A 24,783-nucleotide genomic window follows, 5' to 3' on the forward strand; every position below is an offset into this window, starting at 1 on the left:
AAGTACTTGGTGACTACCAGGTGAGTCTTCTCGTGTGTGTACCTCACAAGCGGTTTCTCTGTACTGTGGAAGTACCAACTTTCCTATGCATGGGTTGTGTCTGGCTTTCTGATAACACCCAGGGTCTTGTGACTTGATGAGGAAGTACCCATGTTGCCTTGAGAGCAGGGCACCATCTCCAACAACCCTGAAAATGGGCTGCACTTGAGAATGATTGACCACTGAATGTTCAAAATGCATTACATAGCTCAAAATGTTAACTTCAAAATCACTAAGTGCAGGGAGCTCAATGTGTTGGAAAGCTACTGCGTTGTACAGCAGCCACCCTAGTCTGTTCCTGGTAGAGTGACTTTCCAGGACCAGTAGATGAACCCACGGTGCATCATCATCCCTTAAGTGCTCAAGTGACAAGCTGGGGCAAAGTTAGGAGACCTGAGTCATTTTATTAAGTAAACTGAGTTTCTCCACTATATTGTCACAATGTCAATGTAGTTTTGGGATTCTGTTCTCAAGATGTGAGAACATATACTATTGAACTTTTGCCATTTTATACTCACAGGCAAACCTTCACATTTTGAAGGAGCATTTTAATCTCAATGTTTCTCAGGATGGAGGGCTTAAAACAAAGCTAGAAAAGGCACATGTATTTGTTTCCTAGTCTACTTACAGAATGTGGACCACTCCTTCCATACATTTCCCTTTCCAGGTTAATGCAGTTTCTATTGCATTGAAATAAAGTTTAAATCATGTTTTTAATCATGTAATTGCAGTGTTCTTCCCACATGGCCATATCCCAACCCCTATAGGCTTCAGGTAACAGGGTCTCCCATTTTCTTAGGGTCTTACTAGTTTCTCATCCTATAGGCAATCTGTTATTGTTTTAGTTTTCTTAATATTTATTTTTTGAGAATTTAATACATGACTACTGTATTTACACCATTCCCAGTCCTCCCCTTCCAACTCCTTGTGTCCCTCCCCAACTCCTCAAACTCATGACCTTGCCAACCAGGTTATTTTTTATTATTAACATTTATTCATTTCTATAATTGTTTTCAAGATAGTATCCTATACATATTCCTGGATCCTGAAAGTCACTAGACCAGGCTGGCCTTGAGTGCAGACTAAGACCTTCCTGATACAGCCTTAGAGAGTGCTGGGATTAAAAATGTGTACTTCCATGCCTGGCAGAAGTTTATCTATTTTTATTTGTTGTTTTTGTTTTACTTTTTTCTGAGGGTCTCTTGTGTTACGCTGGCTATTTTTCTATGTACACCAGACTGGTAGAATTCACCGAGATCTGCCTTCCTCTGCCTCCAGAGTGTTGGCAGTAAAGGTGTGCACCAAACACCACACCCAGCTAAGGAGTTAATGACAGAAACCCTAGTTCAAGTTTCTCACTCTAAGTTAGTTTTGCTGATGCCCTGCAAGATGTGTTAAATGATACACTCCATATTTTTAAGCCTCACAGCTAATTTTTCCAAATAAACAAACAAACAAACAAACAAACATAATTGAGTATGCCCTGTTCCTGCTAAGAGGAGTTGGTCCCAGTTGCAGGCAAACTCCTTTAGGAGGTATCTCTGATGACCCTTCCCTGTAGCAGAAGTTTTCTCAAATGTCTTTTGAGGTATAAGGGGCTCTAAAGGTACCGTTGCTGCTGGAATACCAAGAAGCTCAGCTTCAGGGGAGAGTTAGAACCTTCATGCTAGCTGAGTTGCTCCTAGCAACAGTTTACAGCAGCTTCCAGGAAAGAGTAAATTCCCAGGAAGCAGCAGGGCAGACAGGAAGAAAGAGTGACATTTGAACTCATTGGGAAATATCTTCAAATATATTTTTAAAAATAGTTATTTGGGCCTGAAAATTATAGCTTTAAGTGTGACACAAAACTTGGTGAAATGGCTTTGCTTATATTTTCAGTTCATCTTCTCTACTAAGCAAAAGAGAACATTTTATGGATAGAAGGTATAAGAATGACTCCGCTCAGGGCTGCTTCTGATTTTGAATTGTTGCCCTGTGCTGCAGCCCTGGAAGTGATGATGGCTTTCCTGGTGGCTTTCAGCAACTCATTGCAAAGTTTCTTAGTTCCAGATGGTCTGAAGTTCAGTGTCATTTAAAACTCTAGTTGCAGTGGTAGGATATACAAAGTGGAAGCCTGGATGCATGTTTCCCCAGTGGAACACAGAGAACAGGCTCTACGTGGTAGCACCTGCCTGTTAAGAAAAGGAGGGTATATAGCCAGGACATTTCCAGTTTCTATAATACCTCTACCCATATGGCACCTTCTATTTAAGAGAGACATTTACATCTGCCACATCTCACTTAACCCTGAGGGGTAGCTGTTACAACCCTCTATTTATAGCAGAGACAGAAAAAGTGTTGGCTCTCATTGCAATATGGAAGCAGGTCCATGAAATCCCTGGGACTGTATTCTCATGCCCACACAGGTGTGCAGAGACACAAAACCCAATCTGTGTGCTGTGTGCCTTTTAAAAATACCAGCATGTCCAACCTGCAAAGGGCAAAGTAAATTTTACAACGCGATCTTGAAAATGAATGAATGGGAGTGCATCTTAATGAACACAATGACAAAATGTAGAACAGAAGATAAAATAGTGGATCGATTTATTGCCTACAGGAAGTGAGGAGGAGTGGGAAAACCTTCAAAGTAAAGGTCTCCCCAAGGCCAGAATCCTAGGGTCTTTTATTGCAGGAACCTATTTGTATTCCTATAGGAAAGCATATGAGGTGTGGGTATGTCCATGTACATACTTAACCCATGCATACATTATGGAGCAGTCCCAGTTTGATGTTATAGTTCAAGAAGAAAGATGAAAGGTGGATAACTGGACATGCTTAGCTCAAAGTCATAGAGTATGCGTTCAAAGGCTTAACAAGAAGACACAGCTCTGCTGGGCATGCTGGGTTTCATGCTATAATGAACAAAGTTTACTCTAAGTTGCCCAAAGAATAAACCGGAATACTTACTGGCCTGAGCCAGTTCTTTCCACTTTCTCCGGCCTTAGCTAAAACAAGAAGACAGAACTCAGATGGTATGTCAGTGCAAGAGTTTCTCCTGTTTATTTGTTTCTCTTCTGTTTTTGTTGGGGGGGAGACCAAAGCAACTGATAGAAGAGAATTTATTTTGACTTATGGTTCCACAGGAATAAGAGTCCATCATGACTGGGAAGCATGGCGACAGGAATAGGAAACTGAGAGATCACATCTTTGTGGCAAACCCAAAGCAACAAAAGAAACAAAAGGAAATAGGGCATGGCTGTAGATTCTCAAATCCTACCCCAGTGACATACTTCCTCCAGCATATTGTACCTCCTAAGCCTCCACAAACAGCACCACCACTATGGGCCAAATATTCAAATGCCTAAAACCATGGGAACATTTTTCATTGAAACCACTATACCTGAAAGGCGCCACCCATTTGATGGCTAACAATGTCACCACCATCACTACAGATAACAGGAAATTTGACTGAGTCTGTCCATAACTTCCATTTGGAATTAGTTTCAGTGATATTACTGTAGTCAGTTTATACTGTGAATATTTTAGGACTTTGAGCTATAATATTTTTTAAAAGATTCTGTTGTAGATTTAATTGCTTATGTTTTTGTCTAGAAGTCTACTGAGCTTTAAGGTACATTTCAGTTACACTCCAACTGAATGGGCAACCTTCAAAGACTATTTAGGAGTAACATACCTTATAAGCTGCTTTTCCCACTTGTTTTGGGAAGTGTATGTGTAAATAAGTTCATTTTGAAATTTATGTATAAATAACACACAGTCAATTCATTAAAATGGGAAACCCCACCAAATGAGATTTTCATTTTTGACAAATGCTCATTGTCTTTGGGAAGACTTGGTTACTGATTTGCTTGAATTCTGTGGGTCATGCTGGTGTATTGATTTTTATGTGCTATGGCTGATCAGGGTCCCTTCGTACTCTATGAGAAAGCATTTCTATAATATAACTTAATTCAGCAATGGAAGATAGCAGTAAGGAACTCTTTTGGTGATTTTATGTTTAAAAATTTCTAATTAGCCCGGAAGTAGCTGGATCAAAACAGAAAGATGAGGAAAGTGTCACCAAACTTGCAGTATCTTAGTGTTTCAGTAAGAGAAATTTTACTTTAGAAATCATGGGTACTGCTGACAATTATAGCAAACAGTCCTGGGTGGGTTTTGACAGTGTTTCTCTGATTCATTTCATACCTAAATGGTCACAACAAATATTTAGATTTTATTTATCCAAGTACAACAAGGGTCAGGAAAAAGTGGGAATTTTTTTATAAAGAGCCACATTTTATTATTTGTATTGAAGATGTGATATACACCTTTAATTTTGCATTGAGATGCCTTGGATTGCTGTGCTCCAAAGGTGCAGTGGCAAGTGCTGGGTAGACTCAGTCTAAAGCACATACTACACATCCTGACTATCTCTATCCTAGGTGTCTTCGTCATATATTAAATGTAGTCAGAGCTCAACAAACTATCTTCTCTCATGGGCTCTTGTGTAGACAGACAGAATCCATCCCATCAATACGGGTTCATTGTGTTAATGCAGATCTCTAACTGTCTCTTTTCTCTTTAGCGCAATGCCCAGCAAATGAAGTACGAACAGAATCTTCTGGGGTGATCCTCAGTCCGGGGTATCCAGGCAACTATTTTAACTCCCAGACATGCGCTTGGAGTATTAAAGTGGAGCCAAACTTTAACATTACACTCTTTGTGGACACATTTCAAAGTGAAAAGCAATTTGATGCACTGGAAGTATTTGATGGTAAGCCTCTTCAATGTGTGTGTCTGTGCCCTGAGCATCATTAATGAAAACACCATCTTAACGTCTCAGTGCCCAGGTGGGTCATATTTGTCTAATTACATCTTCCCACAACAACCATAGCACAAATAAATCTGGATAGGACTTGATCTTTCTCAGATATCAGGTGACCTTCAAACAATACTATTGTGTTTTTTATGTTACAGTTTTGCTGTAGGAGAGAGAGAGAGAGAGAGAGAGAGAGAGAGAGAGAGAGAGAGAGAGAGTATTCATGTGTACATGTATCAAAGATTTCCTAGGTACTGTAGGGCAATTAAGAGTTCTAGAATACTTTTATCACTCCAAATGCCTACTTTTCTAGAAATGCATGAAATGTGTGCCTCACACAGACACCGAAGTGGCAAACATTGCTAATGTCTTTACAGAGTTATTTATATAGAGAAATGGGGTAAATTTGATGCCCAATGATGCTGCTTTCAACACTAGTGTTGTTGTTTTATGCATCTCTCATGATCACCTTATTACAGCAGTGTGGATAGCTGGATCATCAGCTGAGATGGAACCAAGGCCAAGGATCCAGGAGCTTTATTATTTCCCAGTGTAGTAAAGCTGAACCCAACTGTGTGTGGCCAAGATCATGGGGCTTTCTCGTGTTCCCATTGATTTGTCATTGGGTTCAGCTTAGCCATAATCTATTCGGTGATGAAAATTACTTTAATTGGCTTTGGGTGTTTCTGTGACTCTCACTCACTTGATGGAGCTTGAGAAATAAGTAAATCACTTATGTGGATTGCCCAAGTGGAATCATGTTCCGCAGATTGCTGCATTGGGAATGAAACTGTCGGTGGAATTCCTAGAGACAGCAACCAAACAGAATACACACTAAGAAAAACAGTGACATCCAGGCTGTTGGCTCTGTGTGTATGTGCACTAGTACAGGTATATTGTTAGGATAAAGCGTGGGGGACTTTGGCAGATTCCATGGTAGGAGAGGGAGACCGAGGGGGGGGCAAGCATGGCAGGCAGACACAGCATAGTGAGAAGTTTTATTAGAAATGGAAAAGGAGGGAAGGAAAGAGAAAATATATAAAGAGATACAGAGACACAGAGACGGAGAGAGGATGAAGAGAAGAGGGAGACAGGGAAAGTCCTGTCTGCCCCAGGGGAACAGCAGGAAAGAGAGCCAGAGAAAGCAGAAAGAGAGTTTAAGTGGACCGGGTATTTCTTTTAAAGGGGTCCTTTGCACCTGCCTGAAGACTATGCAACCATGGAACCCTGGGTTGACTGGAGTACTGCCTGAGTACATTCTGCCAGGTGACAGGGGCAAGCCAGCATAATGCCTGAGTCCTTACATATACACCTATGTGAATCCTAAGTAATAACTAATGTGGGATTGTTGCAAGTGTGTGCATCTCCTCTGTTTCACTTGGATTGGGATATAGAACACCATAATGCACCCTTCTGAACCTTCAGGAGCAAAACCTTCCTGATCAACAGTTTCACACTAATTGCTTGCAGTCTAGTATTGTCTCAATACTACCGAACCATGACCAAGATCAAGAGCTAGAGCATAGAGCAGAAAGATGACAACAGCAGATTTTGTCAAGTTAACAGAGGCTCATGACTTGAATTACTCTGATTGCTGATATTTTTCTATAAAGGGAAAGGTCAGAGTTTTATATGGAGATCTTCTGTAAGTGATGGCATTTTCACTGCACTACACACTGTGCCCATCTTATTTCAGTAGCACTGGTGCTATTTTATACTTCCTGAGTTGAGTAGGAATGGGCTGAAAGTACTGGTTTTGAGCACCTTTGCTCAGAGCATATTATCCTCTGTGGCTCAAGTGTGGCTTTCCCATAATTTCTTCATCGTCATAGAACTCAGAAAAGAATGGTGTCTGAATTCTGGTCATGGTTGGCTGCTGAGACCACATCATTGGCTATCCTTAGAAATGGACCTGCACCTCTCCTTTCTAGGCTATTTTTGAAACCTATTAGGTAGGGGCATGCTCTCCAAGATAGGCCTAAGCACTATAGTTTAGACAGAGAACAGATGGAGAGCTGTAAGGGGTTTTATGGGAGATTAGCAATTCTTGAAAATGCACTCTTGCATTCTGTCAGTAAAATTGACATTTAAAGTATGGAAAGCAAGCTTAGGATAATTAATTTCCAAGTGGCATCTTGTTTTGCAGGGTACATGATCTTGTCTACCAGCCATGAGCAGATCTGACACAGCTCATACCTCTGCCATTTTATATATAAAGTGGGGTGACCTTTCTGTAGGAAGTAGGCAGGACACTTTACAGACAGTCTTGGCAGACCATCTTTCATAACAAGGAGAATCATTTCTGGGACTCTCCACACCAACTTCCACACCTGTTTATACTTGGTTTGTTTTCTTCTTGCAATTGTTGTAACCAAGTCCCTCTGACAGAGAATATTTTCTCAGACCTAGCAAATAACAGTCAAGTACCCAAGTGTGGTGAGGCTAGTGTCTCTGAGCTTCTCCTTGGCTGCAGATGTGTCTTCTTCCTGTGATCATCATGTGGTTGCTCTCTCTGCATCTGTGATCCAACCACTTCCTCTAAAAATCTACCATTCAGGCTGGAGTCAAGCCCATCCCTGCGAATGCATTTCACCTTAGCTCGCTCTATAGAGCAAATATCCAGGGGCAGTCAGTTTCTGAGGTACTGGATACAGGAATTTAATGCATGTTTGTATAGAGTCCAACAGAGCCTTGCATAGTTTTATTTGGGGAAAATCCCTTGAAGTGGTTTGTGGGTGAGAGGAAGTGAAGCTATGATTTGTCAGTATTTTTCACAATTGGAAATTCTATGTGTGAGTCAAAGGTGGGTGTCACTGGTCCTGATAATGTTTAAATTATGAATTGCCACAGGAGGTTCATTTTCCCATTCTCTTACACATTTCCTATGAGTGTACTTGTGAAAGGCAGTGAAGCCAGTAGTATTTTTAAGACAATGCAATGTTGTTGCATCTACTTATAGAAAGGAAGCTGAACATAACTTCTGTTTCCACAAAGTGAGTTTTTTCTCCCAAGTGAAGTGAAGATGCAGCCATAAGAAGTTACACTGGATTTTAATAACTTTGCTATATAAATATTTTGGAACTTTATAACATACAGAATAAAAATATATATCAATGATAACTTTTAACTTATTTTCACACTAACTGTGCCTTGCTTCTGTAAATAAGCAAGAAGAGTCATTTAGAATGTCTACTGATGCACTAGTCCCCTTCTAGTTCTACTGTAGAGACTTGCATCCCAAAGAAAGAATTAAGTAGGTCATTGTTGTGAATGTTTCTATAACTAATTTCTCATCTCTCTACTCATCTGAACATCCATCCATCCATCCATCAACCCATCTTTCCAACCACCCATCACTTATCAGTTTATTTACTCACCTACCAACCCACCATCCATCCACCTATCAATCCATTTACTCACCTATTCACCCACCCATCCACCCACCCAGCCATTTGTCATCTCTCGGCACATACATTTCTTATATTGAACATATTTGAGTTTTTTGAATCATTATGATACTAATCTGCAAATGGGTACATTTAAACACCTATATGCTATACTTGGATTTATCTATATGGGTATACATATATTCACTTTATTAATTTGGGGTACTATATAAATGTAATGTATCCTCATGATCTTTCCAGCACTTAGAAAAAGTTTTGTTCCAGGGTTTATCAATGGCAACAATACTGGAAAATACATATTTTCTATGTAAATAACTTTTGTACCTATGTGCTAAAGTTAATGGGATTGAAGGTTCAATTTTACTATATGTCACCAAGTTGTTCCCCAAAGTGACTGGCTTAACTTCTACTCCACTGACATTGTAGGAAGGATTCTAGTTTTCCATATCTGAGGTATATCATACATTGTAATGATAAGATTATGTTCACATTTTTAAATGTCACAGTTTCACTGGCAATATTTGATTCATTTCCAGAGTATGCCATTAGTCACTTACATAGGTGCTCCCTATATTTGCTGTTATTTTCATTTGAATTTTATTATTCACCTTGGAAGTAAATAGCTGTATATTGCACATATGGACATGGTTTAATCAGCAGCTATGAATGATCTGATTTTATAGGCACTCATATCTAAAGGCTTTGTGTTTCTGTTTTATTTAGGTTCTTCGGGGCAAAGTCCTCTGTTAGTGGTCCTAAGTGGGAACCACACGGAACAGTCCAATTTTACCAGCAGGAGTAACCATCTATACCTCCGCTGGTCTACGGACCATGCAACCAGCAAGAAAGGATTCAAGATTCGCTATGCAGGTGAATAGTACTGCCTGGACACCAACTGAAAGGTCTTTCAGGTCCACCAGCCTTCATTAACAATAGATTTAGGTTATAGTGTAGCTCTGACTTCTAACAATTAGTGACCAACAACAGGAAAAATGGGGGGGGGAGATTATTCTGAGTATGATTCCTAAACTAATTATCAAACTTGATTAATATTTTAAAATGTCTTGATGAGAGAGTAAATATTAAAATTTTGTGCTATAGACAACAAAGGCATTTCCTTCAAATTCCAGCAATATAGCCAAAACTAGCATTAACATTGGGAACAAATGAGAGATAATTATATTATCATAAATGGCACAAACAGTAATCGGCTGTTGTCACTAGCATGTCACTATATATATATATATATATATATATATATATATAGAGAGAGAGAGAGAGAGAGAGAGAGATAAATAGATAGATAGTTATAGATATAGATATAGATATACATATATATATATTGCATTCTATATATTTATCTTTACAGAATGCATTCACTGTATATACTAGTCTATACTTTTAATGAACATTTACATTATAAGTCTACATTTGGCATATATAGAGATGTACTTCCATATCCAAATCTGAGTTATTTTAGCCTTCCTCCATATTCTTTAATCATTGTAAGTTGTTCTCTGTACTAAATTGAAGAAATCTCCAAGTACATTGATGAAACATTAAACCCTATGTACAGTTTTCAGTGTTATCTGACACACACCAGTGTTTCTGTGACCCTCAGAGGTCACAGGGAAATGAATGCCTGGGAATAGTTTAGTTATGAAGCACAACCTCCAAGTCCCTTTCAGTCAGCAGTAAGTGGGTTAGTCTTGGAGACGTATCTTCCTTGGAAAGATAAAATCCAGCATAATAGTTGCAGGTCATCTGAAGAGCTTTTACTCCCGTTGGTGATTTGTGTTTTCAGCACAGAGATCAGGCTTGGGGAAACAAGGTGGGTATTGGGGGCTTGGAGGTTCCAGCCATCTCTGCTTCAAAAAGATTTGAAAACCTCACCAGCAGTTAAACTTTGAAACTTGTGGAGTGGGAACAATGGGCAGAAGATGTGGTTTGGGGACAATGGGCAGGAATATGGTATGGGGACAATGGGTCAGAGGCTAGACATTCTTTCCTTGAAAATGTGATTAAAAAAAAATTCTCAGGCCAGTTTCCCAGACAGCATCTGAGTAGGGGTTGGATTAGTAGCCTTGTTATGAAGGATGGATGATCAGACTTTGTAGCCTATTTGAGTTTATTTCAATGGGCAGAATCATTAGTGCATAGAAAGTCACGGTGAGCAGGGTATATCCCATGTCATATGAGGTGAGTTATTTAGCTGACATGAAAAACCTTGATGAACCTCTATCTTGCAAGGCACATTTCCATCCATGGGGCAGCAGACTCCCTTTATCTAACCATATCAGGAGGGAAGCCATGAAACATTATGTTTTTCTCATGGAGATGTACCTGTATGTGTCATGTATAAATGTGTATATACATAATGCATATACACACATGCATATGACCTGTGTAATATACATTAACACAGATTTTCCCCTAAGTTTCAGAGAGACACTGAAGTCTGTTAGAAGTTTATCAAGAAGTGAGCTAGTGTGCTCCATCACATAATATATGGTCCATAGGACCACATTCTATACATGTGCACTTTGCATTTGCCTGATACATGTTCTGAAGATCTTCCCAATATGGGCCTGGGCTCTGTGCTAATGATGGGAGAGTGGGTGGTTCAGAAAAGGAATCGGGAGTTTCTAGCACTAAACTTTCACTGTAGTGCTACTTTCGTTTATTGACGGGCATTCACGGGGTTTTACACTATAGTAAAACAGATCTGTAAAGACAAAATGTTTGTATTTCACTAAGTATGTAAATAGGATGTGGGACCTTTCAGCCATCCAAATGTTGCCTTCTGTATACAGAAGAATGTGGCTTTAAAGCCAACACTTATTGAGGCTGGAGAAATTACTCAGTGGTTAAGACCAGTTTGTGCTCTTGCAGAAGACCCTGGTTTGGTTCCCATTGCTCCCAAGGCTCACAATTGCCTGTAACTCTAGTTCCTGGGTTCTGATCACTGAGGTTTCCTACCTGCATGTGATGTACATACACACACTCAGGCCCCCCAAATATATATATATATATATATATTAGAGAGATGGCTCATTGATGAAGGACACTTATTGCTCTTGTAGAGGACCCAGGTTCCTTTCTCTGCATTTGCATGGTGGCTAGTAATCATTTGCAACTCCAGTTCCAGGGGATCTGTACCCCTCTTCCAGGCTCCAAGTGTACCAAACACACACATGTTACATACATATGCATGCTGCAGAATACTCATGCACATAAAATAAAATTAAAAAAAATAAAAATGGATAGCCATCTATAAGTTTAAAAATGTCTCCCAGCAAAGGGGATACTTTCATTGCTAACACAGATTTTTGTAACTTAAAGCTCTACCTTTTCTACATTTGAGCCAAGATTTTTATTCAAATTTTACATATTATAAAAGAAGTTTCATATCTTTATCATATAACCAGGTCCCTGTGGTTCACAAGAAAACCCTCTGGGGCTTTCAGATTCTTATTTTAAAAGACAGTGCTTGCTGCTCATTTCCAGACTTTTAGAGGTATTTTGTTTGTAGCATGCCTCTGTCCCATGTCAGTGTGTAAACTGCTTGTTTCTGTTTCCCTGCACCAGCTCCTTACTGCAGCCTCGCATCTACACTGAAGAATGGTGGCATCTTAAATAAAACAACAGGGGCAGTGGGGAGCATGGTACATTACTTCTGCAAGCCTGGATATCGAATGATTGGCCACAGCAATGCAACCTGCAGGCGGAACCCAGTGGGTGTGTACCAGTGGGACTCAATCGCACCACTTTGCCAGGGTAAGAGAAGGCTTCCCACCCAACCCAGGTTGCCATTCATTGAGCTGATTTTAATTGTTCTCCAGAAATGAATGACATTGTGCATGAGGGCTAATGAGAAACAGAACCTTGGTGGTGTTACTGCTTTGTTCATGGATGTGGCAAATATTGGATAAAACACACCTTCAAAGAGGAAGGCTTCTTTTAGTTTATCTTTTGAAGATATGGTCCATGCCGTCTGGATGGTTTGCTAGTTGTAGGCTGTGATGGTGAGGGGGCAAGGCTGCCTGCTCACATCCCTGGATAAAGGTGCAGAGAGAAGTGAATGCTGGTGTTCACCTACCTTTGACCTTTCTCTGTTTTTGTTCACTCTGGGCTTTCAAATCATGAGAGGAGGCCACTCAAATCCAGGCTGGGTCTTCCTTCCTCTCTCTAAATCAGTCCTCCCTGCAAATGCTCTTGCCAACATGCTCGGCATATGTGTCTCCTTGGGATTGTGAATCCAATCAGACTGACAGCTGAGACTTGCCATCACAGTGGGTTTATGACGGTACAGTTAAGCTTCCCATTGATAAAGCAAACATTGCTAACATTTGCAGAAGGTTCCCATGAATCTGGACTGCCTGAATCGAGAAAATGAACAGCAGTCCCTAGGCTGTGGCTACAGTTATTCTAATTATTACATGCTCTTTACCTTGAATTTTAAAAAGAGGCATTATCTCATTAACATTCAAAATAACTTTTTCTGATCATTGTTTTATTTCAAATTATACCCTACCCCACAAAATTGCTTCATCATTTTACTTTAAACACTTTTCCTTTGAGCCACAGTATTTTGTGTGTTTTGTTTTCTTTGGCCATTTTTAATCTGGGGCTTATGAATATTGATTTCAATATTCCATTTCTTAAATTTTGCCTTTTAGATGCATAGAAACTAAATTTTCATGTAATGTGTTTTAATTTAGACTCAAGGGTTTGAGGTGGCCAAATTTTCATAGTTTTGACTTATGAGGGTTATTCTCAGCCTCTGACCATGAGCTGTTGAATTGTCTACAACTGCTGTGTGAAGGAGTAACCAGTGCACGTCAAGCTTGTATGTCTTTAGTCACATCAGCACTGGCAGAGCCGTTACCTTGGTTTACACTTTGACCTCTAGAAATTCTTCTTTAGTATAAGATAAACATTAAGGAGCTACCAGGAGCTTGTTCTACTAGGAGTGCTAAAGGTTTTCTTTCTAAGTTGGCTACTTTGACAACAAAAAACAACACTTCTTATTTGCTTTATGACTGTTACTGCATAAAGTGGCACTAGGGTCACTCAGCTGAACAATTTAAACAATGGAACACATATGTGACATGTATTTAAAATTACATAATTCATTTAAGATGATTTTTCTAGTGCCGGAATCTTTTGCTGTTTTCATTGGCTTTGCTTTGGTCCTGGTCTTAATGGATCCAGTATGTTAGTAGGAATGTTACTCAGATGAGGAATCAAGGAGATATGGGGAAGTGTAGGTTCCTTGATGCCAGGGGGATGCCTAGTGACCTTTTTTCTTTCCGGCTCTGTAAAAATGGGAGTTTTGATAGTTGGCTTCAGAATTATTGAAAGGTTTAAGCATGGAAGTATGCTATACCTCCCAAGATGATGTGATGGCAGCTAATGCCATTCGTGCTGGAAGGGGAAAGAGCACTTCCTCCAGGCTCACTGGAGATCCTGGGTCCCACATGGCAGTCCTGGGACCCAGGCATCCTTGTCTGTGGTGGCTTGTCTTTAGCAAGTAGCTCATATTGTTTCCATCCTGATGTTCTGGGATGAACAGGAGCTCTGGGCCAGATGTAGCCTATGGGTTTCTGAGGAGTGGGGGTTGTTTTCCTCTCTTAGCTTGACCTTTTAAATGATTTCTCTCAGCAAAGCTGTCTTGGTTTTTTATCCTCCCTGATAAAGCTCAACATATCTCCTGTCCTGCAGCCTTCATTTCCTGCCTCAGAGCAAGAAACTCTGCCAAGCAGCTGTTTCATTATCAATACACTGATCTTCATCTTGAGGGGCAGCCTGCACGGGAGCTGAGATTTCCTGCACTATCTTGGAGATACAGTTAAATGGGAGCATCACAGAGCATGCTTTCAAGCTGCCCCTTTTCAAGTGCCCACACAGCTGTTTATTTGAAAGCTGTTGCTCGGGACCTTGTACGAGCGTGAGCTTTGGTACCGGAGTTGCCTTCATGTTTTGTCTATGTGCACTTGGTTTGCATTTCCATGGGCAACAAAGTAGGAAGGTGACCTTGCCCATAAACAGCACAGTTAAGCTTTTGTTCTTATAATCAAGATTTTATGACATAGACCACTGTTGCCTGTTGTCAGATTTTAGTTTATTAAAGGTAGAGAAATCTGAAGACCAGACAGTCTCCGATTGGAGTGATTCCTCTAGTCAGTAGAATGACAAAGTTTGACCTTGGGAGTTCACTAATGTCCTTGCGTAGTTAATGACTTCATAGCTTTAATAAGTCATGGAATAATTTCAGCTCTAATTTATTTAAAAATTATTAATGCGCACTGAAATTAACCAGACCCAAAGTCTGTATATCTCAATGAACTTCTGTAGAGTTATAATTAGCTCATAGTATCTTAAAGGCTGTGGAGGAAGCCAAAGATATGGGGGAAGCTGTGTTCACTGAAGTTCTACCTATGGTGCTCTTTTATTGTATGTCTGAGTAGCTCTGGATGATGTCATCCAAGGAGACCTGACTGTGAACATCTGAGAACCAGTTACCCCCATGACTTCAGTCTCCCAAACACTGCTTGCTTCTAGAGCTATCATCTTCCTGAAGGTCTAGGATCCTCACCTTTAAAAGGTTAATAACAGCTGAGCGGTGGTGGCGCATGCCTTTAATCCCAGCACTCAGGAGGCAGAGGCAGGTGGATCTCTGTTCAAGACCAGCCTGGTCTACAAGTGTGTTCCAGGACAGCCTCCAAAGCCACAGAGAAACCCTGTCTCAAAAAAAAAAAAAAAAAAAAACAGAAAAAAAGATTAATAACAAAGCATCCTTTCAAATTCTTTCAAAAGCCATGGAATTATATTTGAACCCCTGGGGTGTTAATTAATTGATATATTTAAGTCATAACATTTTTTTTTACTTATGGACATAAGTCACGTGGGTTAATTGTGACACTTGGCTTCACTTTCCATGCAAATTTACTTCTATAAAGCTCTGTCCAGAGAGTTAACTTAGTAGCTCTAGAGATGTAGATTTATTTAGAAATTTAAATAGAAATTAATGAAAATTTAAGTGCAAAATTATGCACAATAACTAGGAATTCTGAGTGTGTGTGTGTGTGTGTGTGTGTGTGTCTCTCTCTCTGTATGTGTGTGTGTGTGTGTGTGTGTGTGTGTGTGTGTATGTGTGGATATAGGTTGTAGGCATATGTGAACCCTACTCACAGGTCTATCATCACCCACAGCTCTATCATCACTCACAGCTCTCTCATCACTCACAGCTCTATCATCACTCACAGCCCCTTCACTCATATCCTATCTCAGGCATTTCCCCCAATGAGGCATCATTTTCTTGTATCTTGTGACAAATTAAATGATGCATTTCCCCTGTCCATGTTTAGTGCAGACTGAGTACCACCAAATGTGGCTCATAATTAAAGTAATAGTGAATTTGTATGTGCAAAGTCATCTCTCATGATATGGCTGGACAAAGTGTGCAAATGAAGGCTTTCTCAAAAAAATGTTATGAATCCTCCAGGTTGAGGCTGGCCACAGAGATCAGCTACGCCCCTTTCATGAAAGAAAATTCTATGATGCATCAGCAGTGCCTGCCATAGAGATGGAAGCATGTTATGTAACATATATAAAATAGTGTAAAAGCTAGTGATAAGACCTGGCTTTTGTCTTCCACTTCTTCAGGATGGGAAAGGTTGGGGAGTGACATGGACAGGAATGAGAGAAGACTATCACAGAATTACATTCTAAGAATGCAGGACTTTGATAAGGATCTCTTTGGATTCAATAAAGATCAAGAGTGGAGACTGTCAAAAGCCTGGGTAAATAGGAAATGTAATAACAGATGGCTTTTCATTAGAGGGATAGTGCATCATTGACTTGCGACCCTGACAGTTCACAAATGCCAGGCCCTCTAGAAGAAATTGGTCTATTGGGATGTGAATGGGTTACAGCCCAACAGTTGACTGAAGGACAAACCCTGTTGGGCACCTAGGAATGAGTATGGGTGCTCAGGGAACTGGTTTTGGAAGATTCTTGAGAGGTGGAAATTGAAACACTCAAGACAAGCAGGCTGTCCAGTGTTCACAGAGAACTGGATGTAATAGAGAGTCAGGACAAAACATCTTACCAGACATTGTCCCTGTGGAAACCAGTGGCTTCCCTGATACTGTCCAAAGGATAAGGGGATGTGGATATCCATACAAAGATTTCTACATAAGCAAGGGTGTACTTTGTCACATGTGTGTTACCTTCTATTTGACTATGCCTTGGCAGTGTGTGAAAATGTGTTTTCATTCCTACTCATCAAGTCCCCACAGCAGTCCACCCCCTATCTCCAGGGGTTACCCTAGGATCCTGTACTCCATCTCAAAATCTGTGACTTTCTTCTTACCTATAGTTGGATTTTCTTTTACTCTAGCCCCATGTTGGAATGACAATATGCTGTTGGTGTTTGGTGTTTGCTCTTATTCTTTTTTGTCTTTTAGGTTTTTTTTTGTTCTTTTTGGCTCTTTACTCTTTTGGGGGCCCACCACCCAACTCCCAAATAAATCATGCACAAAGTCTTATTCTTTCTTATAAATGCCCTGCCTTAGTTTGGCTTGTTTCTAGCCAGTTTTTCTTAAATTATCATGACTACCCTTTGCCTCTGGGCTTTTCCCTTTTCTGTATATCCTACTTTCACTTTTACTCAGTGGCTGGCTAGGTGACTGATCACTGACTTCCTCCTCTCCTTGTTCTGTCTTGCTCCTTTCCTCCCAGATTTCTTCTCCTATTTATTCTGTCTGCCTGCAAGCCCCACCTATTCTTTCTCCTGCCTTGCTATTGGCAGTAAGCTGTTTAGCTCTTTATTAGACCATCGGGTGTTTTAGACAGGCAAAGAATCACAGCTTCAGAGAGTTAAACAAATGCAGCATAAACAAATGTATCAAACCTTAAAGTAATATTCTACAACTCTTACCCTTGTATCTTTCCCTGTCATGTTGATCAGGGGAATCTTAACTTTCAAGTTTGCAAAAACTATCCTGAGTGCTTGTTAAAAAGGAAAATCAGGGCCAACAGAGGCACATGTGTTTAATCCCAGCACTGAGGAGGCAGAGTCCAGCAGATCTTTGTGAGTTCAAGGCAATGCTCGTTTGCATTATGACTTCCAGGATAGCAAGAGCTACCGAAATACAACTAGCAACAAATAAACAACAACAAAAAGGATAAAAATTCAAATTCTGATTATTTTGATGTACAATGTTTTTATTTCTTTGCAAGATTTTTAAAATAATAAAATTTTAATTTTATAAGGAAAAATTAAAAATCTAACTCAGTGTATTTCACAGTGCCTGTGCCCTGCAGGATCCCAAGCTCAGGGTGGAATTGGGGTAAAGGACTGTGTTAGCCCCTTTAGGAGATTTCCTGCTTTTCAAAGGCAGAGCTTGCATCTTATGTTGATGGCACAGTGGAAACACAATGCTTGCACCACGGTGACCATCAACCTGAGCTTTTGAGTAAATGGCTGTGGTTCTTGATGCCAACAGTGGCTTTTGTTCATGTGGTTTCTAACGTGCTTTTGGGAGAAAACAGCCTGAAACCAGGGCATGTTGATGTTTTCCCATTTATAATCACTACAGAGGTTGAGGAATGAGTATCAGCAGGACCTACAGGATGCTAGGATTGGGTTTAGCACTAAATATCTTGACACCTGAAAGGTTCTGACTGACATATGGCATCCAGTACCAAACTATGCTTTCCTCAAAAGAAGACGTGTGGTCTAGAACCTTAGCAAGATAAATAGACTAACACCTGTTTACTTGTATTTTTCATAGTTTAATGTATTTTAATGGCAAGCTTATGGAAACAGTGTGGAAGACAGACAAAAACAAGTGTGTGTGTCCATGTAGGACAACACAGTTTTAAAAAGTGCAGTACTGGCTTTTCGGTGTGATTTAAAAAATGCCACATACATAATTCAGTTACAATCAGTAGGAAATTTACTTACTTTTTGAAAAAAATCCAAATGCTGACATTGTCCAGAAAAATTTCACAGATTCGTTTATAATCACTATAAAGTTGAACTGCTGAGACATGCTCCCTGAGACATTTTGACTCATGTTAATGCTTACATCACACATTTGTATTAAAAATTCACACATGAGAATGTAAAATCTGCCAACACCTAATTCTTGTTCCTGCTTTTCAACTCAAAATCATAAATTTTGTTAACTTTTGACCCCATGGGGGAAAATATCTAACTTTCAAGATAACAGGAGGAAGAGAAAAAAACATGCATTTTTTGAGAAAGAAATGTTTCTCCTCCATGGATTCATGGGCCTGTTTTACCTATGCAGTGAGCTAGCTAGCTGTCTTCTGGCATAATGTTAAACGTCTGGCTTGGCTAGCACAGAATTAGGTATTGTTTAGTGGCCCTCTGAATGTGTTTTGAACTCCTGAGCAATTTTTCACACCGGAAGTGGGAACAATTGTCTAGAAGCAGAAGGTCAGTGGAATTCTGGTAGTGTCTGATTTCATTAGTGCCACAGTATGAGCCTGTAACATGGAGGTTTCTATACCCCTGCAGTGGAAGGCACACTTTGGGGTGTGGCTCTGCTGGCCAGTTGTTTCTGGTGGATTTGCAGGCTGTCTACTTTGTCTGAGCTACAGTCTAGATCTCTTTCCTCCTTCTCTTTCAGGTAGAGATGAGAGAATGAGAGGTAGAGAATGCCTCTGTGAGTTCCTTAAAACCTTTTGCTGTTGCTTTTCAGAGTTCTAAGTAAACCTCACTGTTGCTTAGATTTTTAGATGTTTATCCTTTGCAGTTTTTCTTTGTCTTGAGTGAGTCTGATACTTAACTCAATGTCTGTGTTTTAGCCAGGATGGGCATGGGCTAGCAACAGTTTCCTAAGAATAGACAGCAACAGAAATAAATATATTTAGATAATGTAAAACATGCTCATATAGTCATATACAAATGCATACAGAGAAAGGGGTATTAACTCTGAGATTCAGACTAACTGCTAGACAAACACATGCATATAGTGACTGGTAAAGATTTATATGAAACCAACAGTTACCATGAACGCAAGAGCACATATGAAAGTGGCATTACATCAGAGCACACTCTTAGTAGATGAAGTAGAAAATTTACCTCTCATCGATACAGAGCTTAATTAGCTTAAATATTAACATGGGCTAATATCCATAGGAAAAGTAATATTTCCCATGTTTTAAGACATAAATGACAGAATGGGTGAAGCCATTACCAATATCACCTTTAAATTAATGAATGAAAATCAGAAAACTCTGCTTCATAAGTCAGAGGAGTTGATCTTCAGTCCTTCAGCAAGTACCATAGGTCTTAATGGCAGGTTTTCAGCTCAGCTTTGTATAAAGAATAAGACAATCAGGGATGTGGTACTTATGTACCTTGAATTCCACAAAGAAGATCAGGGGAAGAGAGATAGCAAACTATTTTACTGCCTTATTTATAGTAGAGAAGAACTGTGCCATAAGTAAAAGAGCAAAAATTCATCATTAGGCATTTAGGGTCATGGCTGCCTTGAGGCCACTGAAGCCTCCATTAGGGTAATGCATTCAGTATTTGAGTGTGCCCTGTAAAATGAAGATGATTGGAAGGACTTACACTCTTTGTGCAGGGGTGGATAACTCATACCATTGCAGTTCACTGAATAATGGAAAGAAAACACACCTAAATCATAGTACTAGTATAAAATATCCATGTTAAGATTTTTTATTAGGAGCTGGAGAAATAGACCAGTGATTAATATCACTGGCTGCTCTTATGGAGGACATGGCTTTGACTCCTAGCACCCACATAGTAGCTCACAATCTTCTGAAACTCCAGTTCCAAAGGATCCCAGATCCTCCTCTGGGCTCCACAGAAATTGTACATAGAGTAGGCAAACACACACACACACACACACACACACACACACACACACACACACGCACGCACGCACGCACGCATGCGCACACACACACACACACACACACACAGAAGTAAATCTTTAAAAGTATTTTACAGTTATAAAAATGTGTATGATAGAAAATTTGTCAGTTAATAAATTGACATAAAATTGTATAATTTATTAATTTTTACATTTTTCATACATAAAGATATGAGAGTTTCCTACATGAGCATGGCAGGTATTTATCTGAGTGAGAACAATGTACTAGTGGTTATTTCACTGAGGAATATGGCTCCCCACCATTATCAATATTTAATTTCCCATAGCTTCTCAAGGAGTATTAATGGATCCAGTCTTGTGCAGGCCTTGTACAGTGACATTTTAAAAAAGATATCATGATTTAATGAATGGATAATATTGACCATTATTATGGAGAAAAGGATGCTTGAGTTCATTTTATTGATGCACACTCTCAATTAACTGCTAAACTGCAATTAAAAAGCACTGTCTCCTCTGTCTCTTCAATTGCAAAACCTGAATTCTCTTGACACCCTCTGCCACTTCCTACTGCTTAAATCAAGACTGACTGTCAAGTAAGCTGTCATGGTCATCCAGAGACTCCCTTTGGGGACATTGGGGTTAGAACATGGGGGCCTATGAAGCTAAGTGGGTATGGCAGGAATTTGAATTTGGTGGTACCATGAGAGGAAGGAAGAGAAAGCTTTGGCAACCTCCTTATTCTATCCACATGGTCAAGACCTTTACCATGTACACTGTTGGTGAATGATATGTGATTGCTCCAAATGTCCCTTGTAGGGATGGATGGATGTTGTCATGGTCTAGTCTGTCAGTGGCCTTCATGCTCTCGGAGAAGTTCTGGACTTTTTTACTGGACACAGAGAAGGCAAGAGAGAGGAGACCAGACATTGGACAGGCCTGGAAACATTATAGAATTATTTTTCACTCTTTTCCTCCCTGTTAGTAACTCATTATGTCCTCAAACATGCCTCATCACTGTCTCCTGCTGAAGTTGACCATGAAACATAAATTCATCATTTCAATAAACTTTTAGTAACTAGCCCTTCATGCCATAGATATGAGGCCAGAGGCTATGGGATAAATAAACTTAAATGAAAGTTTTCAGTTTTCTATGAAGTTGGATATTCTGTTCTGCATGGTTTCCACCATTGTGCAGTGCCTGGAATCTGCAGTCACTGCTGTGATCTTGATGAACAGACTCTAGTCTATGTACAATGCATGTTCCCCCTTGAAATGGTGTCTGTGAGGGAGAGGATGCAGAATGCTTTACTGTATACTCTTGGGTGTTTCTATTGAAAATTGTTTTCAGAAACTAGGTCAGAAAAATACAAGAGACCCACAACTAATCAAGAGTCAGGGCAGCTCCAGATACTGTGTGGCAACCTTTCACTCCAGCTCCCTGAAGAGTAGATTTGCACAGGCTACGTGGTGTGTCCGCACTGCTTATGGAAACACTCAGCAGTATAATCCCATGTTCTCTGACTGAAGCAAAGTTCAAGTGCAACTAAAAATCTAGGATTTTCACAGAACTGTTCAGTTGAACATACTTTGTCTAGTTTGAGAGAAACATGTGTGTCAGGTGAGCATACACTATTTTAAGAGAAACTTCCACCATCAAACTGGGATGGAGGAGAGCCACCCTCAGCCCACATGCCTTTGAGTTGTCCATTAACAATTACAGAATTTGGAGGCCCATGTATTGTTTTATTCCCATTTAAAGAACGTAATGGTCATTTTCCAGTTCCTACAACCTTCACTTAGTGATCTACAGGAGAATCTGGTGGGGCAGATGTCTAATGCCTTTGAAATTATGGAAACAGCCTTCTGTTCCTTTTCATCCATCATGAGACCTCATTGTTGAATCGCATTATTATTATTATCATTATCATTATTATTATTATTATTATTGGTTTTTTGAGACAGGGTTTCTCTGTGGCTTTTGAGGCTGTCCTGGAACTAGCTCTTGTAGACCAGGCTGGTCTTTAACTTACAGAGATCTGCCTGCTTCTGCCTCTGCCTCCCTAGTGCTGGGATTAAAGGCATGGGTCACCACCACCAGGCTGAATCACATTATTTCTGTTACATTTTTGTCACTAATGACTATGGCTTTTCAACTGTATCATTATATTTTAATTCAGTTGTAGATTTCTTCACGAGAAGCTTTGAAGATGTGGGTCTTCCTACATGTCTCCACTCCACCTTCCTATCCATATATGTATTCATCTCCCACCCATTCATTCACTCACCTAGCCACTCTGCCCATTGATTTATGTGACAATGCCAACTATTGATTACCTATCAGTCATCAACCATCTATTACCATCTATTTACCCATGTATCTATTGTCTACTATCTGTTTATCTACCCACTATCATCTATTTATCTATACTCAATATCTACCTACCACCTATCATCATCACCTATTTATATGTGTATCATCTATTTATCTATCCATCTATGCAACCATCCATCCATCCATCCATCCATCCACCTACCATCTGTCCATCACTATATGCATCTATAACTACAGTTTTCTTTCTTTCCTCTGTTGCTGTTTTTTCTGGTAGACATATACTGCTTTGGCTTATGAATTGAGACTGCCCAACATCATGTTTTCCTTCAACATCCTGGGAATGCTCTTCTGGCCTGACAATATCTGCTATTTTTTGTCCATTGGGCAGCAGCCAGCCTGGCTCACCGGAAAATCAAGCAGGGGTGCAGCCCTAAGACATGATTTTGGTAAAAGCAGAGTAGACTCTTCTGTGAATATTACCTTTCTAGAAGCTTATTCCTCATGTCTGGGAAAAACTTGAAGAGTTTTGTTCCTTTGTTTTGAAACTAAGCCAGACTGCTGCTAGTACATGTCACTAAGCTCCTAAGTCAGGGGCTTAATCCCATTCTGTGTATTTTCAAGGGGTGATAATTGTATTTTCTAAGAGAATCATAAAGCTTTTCTGGGGTTAAAAAAAAGCATGACTTGCAAGCAACAGCTGTTAGTAAACAGAGTGGAGTATGGGGACACTCCTTTCTACAAGAGTCTCAGTTCACCATCAGTCACAATGGCCTTTCAAATTTTGTCATCATGCTTATGTCCATGTTATATCCCCTAATTGTTTTTTCACTAAAATGCAGACAAACATCAAAGCTAGTGGTTCTGAGAATTTATTGTGTCCTTCGAAGTTGATTGTCTTAAAATTGTTCATTGGGGCTGTCGAGATAGCTCAGCAGTTAAGAGCACCCAGAGTTAATTGGCTCTTCCAGAAGAATTAGATTCAATTCCCTGCACCCAAATGATGACTTCTAACTGTCTGGAACTCCAGTTCTGTTGGATCCGATGATGCCCTTTTCTGCCCTCTTGGGCACCAGGCATATCCATGCACAGACATATGTTCAGGCAGAGCACAAATGCATGTAAAAGAAAAGCTCATATTCATTAGCTTGAGTGCTTCCTGCTGAATTTTTGTTTCACTTGTCAGTATAAAACAGAAGGAACATGGGTAGTGCTGATTGATTGCATATTGTGTGAAAATTCACACTGTTCCCTGTCTGACCTTTACCATCTTGTATCAGGGAAACTCTGTGGATATATTTGTCATAGTAATGCACACATGTCATAAACTTCCTGGTTAATGGTACTATAACATCATGCAACCACCACCAGCATCTGACTCTAGCATGTTGTCTTCATGCAGAAATTCTGTCTTACTTAAGGACAATTCCCTACCCCATCCCAGCCCTGGAAATTAAAATTCTTCTCTGCTCCTAAAATTTTACTCAGGTTCCTTGTGTTAGCAGGATGACCCTGTTTTCTCTGTTGCTGGCTCCCTCACTTACCACAGAGCCCTTGGGATCATCTCTGTTGTGATATGTTCCATAACACCCTTCCTCCTCAAAGCTGAGTAATATTCACTGTATATGTAAATGATGTTTTGTTAGCCATGCATCCATTAGTGGAAAACAGAGCAGCTTCTACATTTTAGTGACTGTAAGCAATGTTACTGCATTTGGGCACAATCTCAGAGGTGGAATTGTTAGGTAGCACTACCAAGGCTCCATGTCTAGGAGTGTGTGTATGTGTGTGTGTGTGTGTGTGTGTGTGTGTGTGTGTGTGTGTTTGGCATAGTATGGGTATGAAAGTCAAAAGATATCTTGCAGGAATCATTTATCTCCTTCAGCTATAGTTACCACGACACAACTCAGGTGTTTATACTTAGCTGCAGGTGTTCTTACCCTCTGAGTGATCTTGTTGTCCTACATTTTTCAGTTCTGAGTCCCCACCATGCTGTTTCTAACAGTGAGTGTCATAGCTCATTACCACTAGGGGGTCTGTGCACTGCCATCTTCAATTACACTTGTTTTTTTTTTTTTTTAGTTTCTAATAAATTTTTTATTGTGGATGTAAGAAATAAATAGCTTCAGACCCTTAGATGTTATCTAGGCCATGATGTATCCCTGAGTGATCAATATCACAGAGTTTGATTATTATCTCACTACCTCATGGAAGCCACCTATCAGCACCATACACATGCCTCCCACATGAGTTATTACTGCTTCTGGGGCAGGCAGCTCTGTGAAGCAGCCTCTGAGATGTTGGATTCAG

The 24,783-nt window shown here is 39.9% G+C and overlaps 1 protein-coding gene across 1 annotated transcript in view; it reads left to right on the forward strand.

Moving 5' to 3' along the window:
* The window catches only part of Csmd1 (CUB and Sushi multiple domains 1), a 1,205,306-nt gene that overhangs the window by 1,121,780 nt on the left and 58,743 nt on the right, over positions 1 to 24,783 (forward strand). The window contains exons 47-49 of the mRNA XM_027388213.2: positions 4,604 to 4,792; positions 8,968 to 9,114; positions 11,833 to 12,021. Coding sequence (XP_027244014.1) covers positions 4,604 to 4,792; positions 8,968 to 9,114; positions 11,833 to 12,021 — 525 coding nt within the window. The remainder of the gene's footprint in view (positions 1 to 4,603; positions 4,793 to 8,967; positions 9,115 to 11,832; positions 12,022 to 24,783) is intronic.

Source organism: Cricetulus griseus, assembly GCF_003668045.3.
Source record: "Cricetulus griseus strain 17A/GY chromosome 1 unlocalized genomic scaffold, alternate assembly CriGri-PICRH-1.0 chr1_1, whole genome shotgun sequence".
NCBI classification, from domain to species: Eukaryota; Metazoa; Chordata; class Mammalia; order Rodentia; family Cricetidae; genus Cricetulus; species Cricetulus griseus.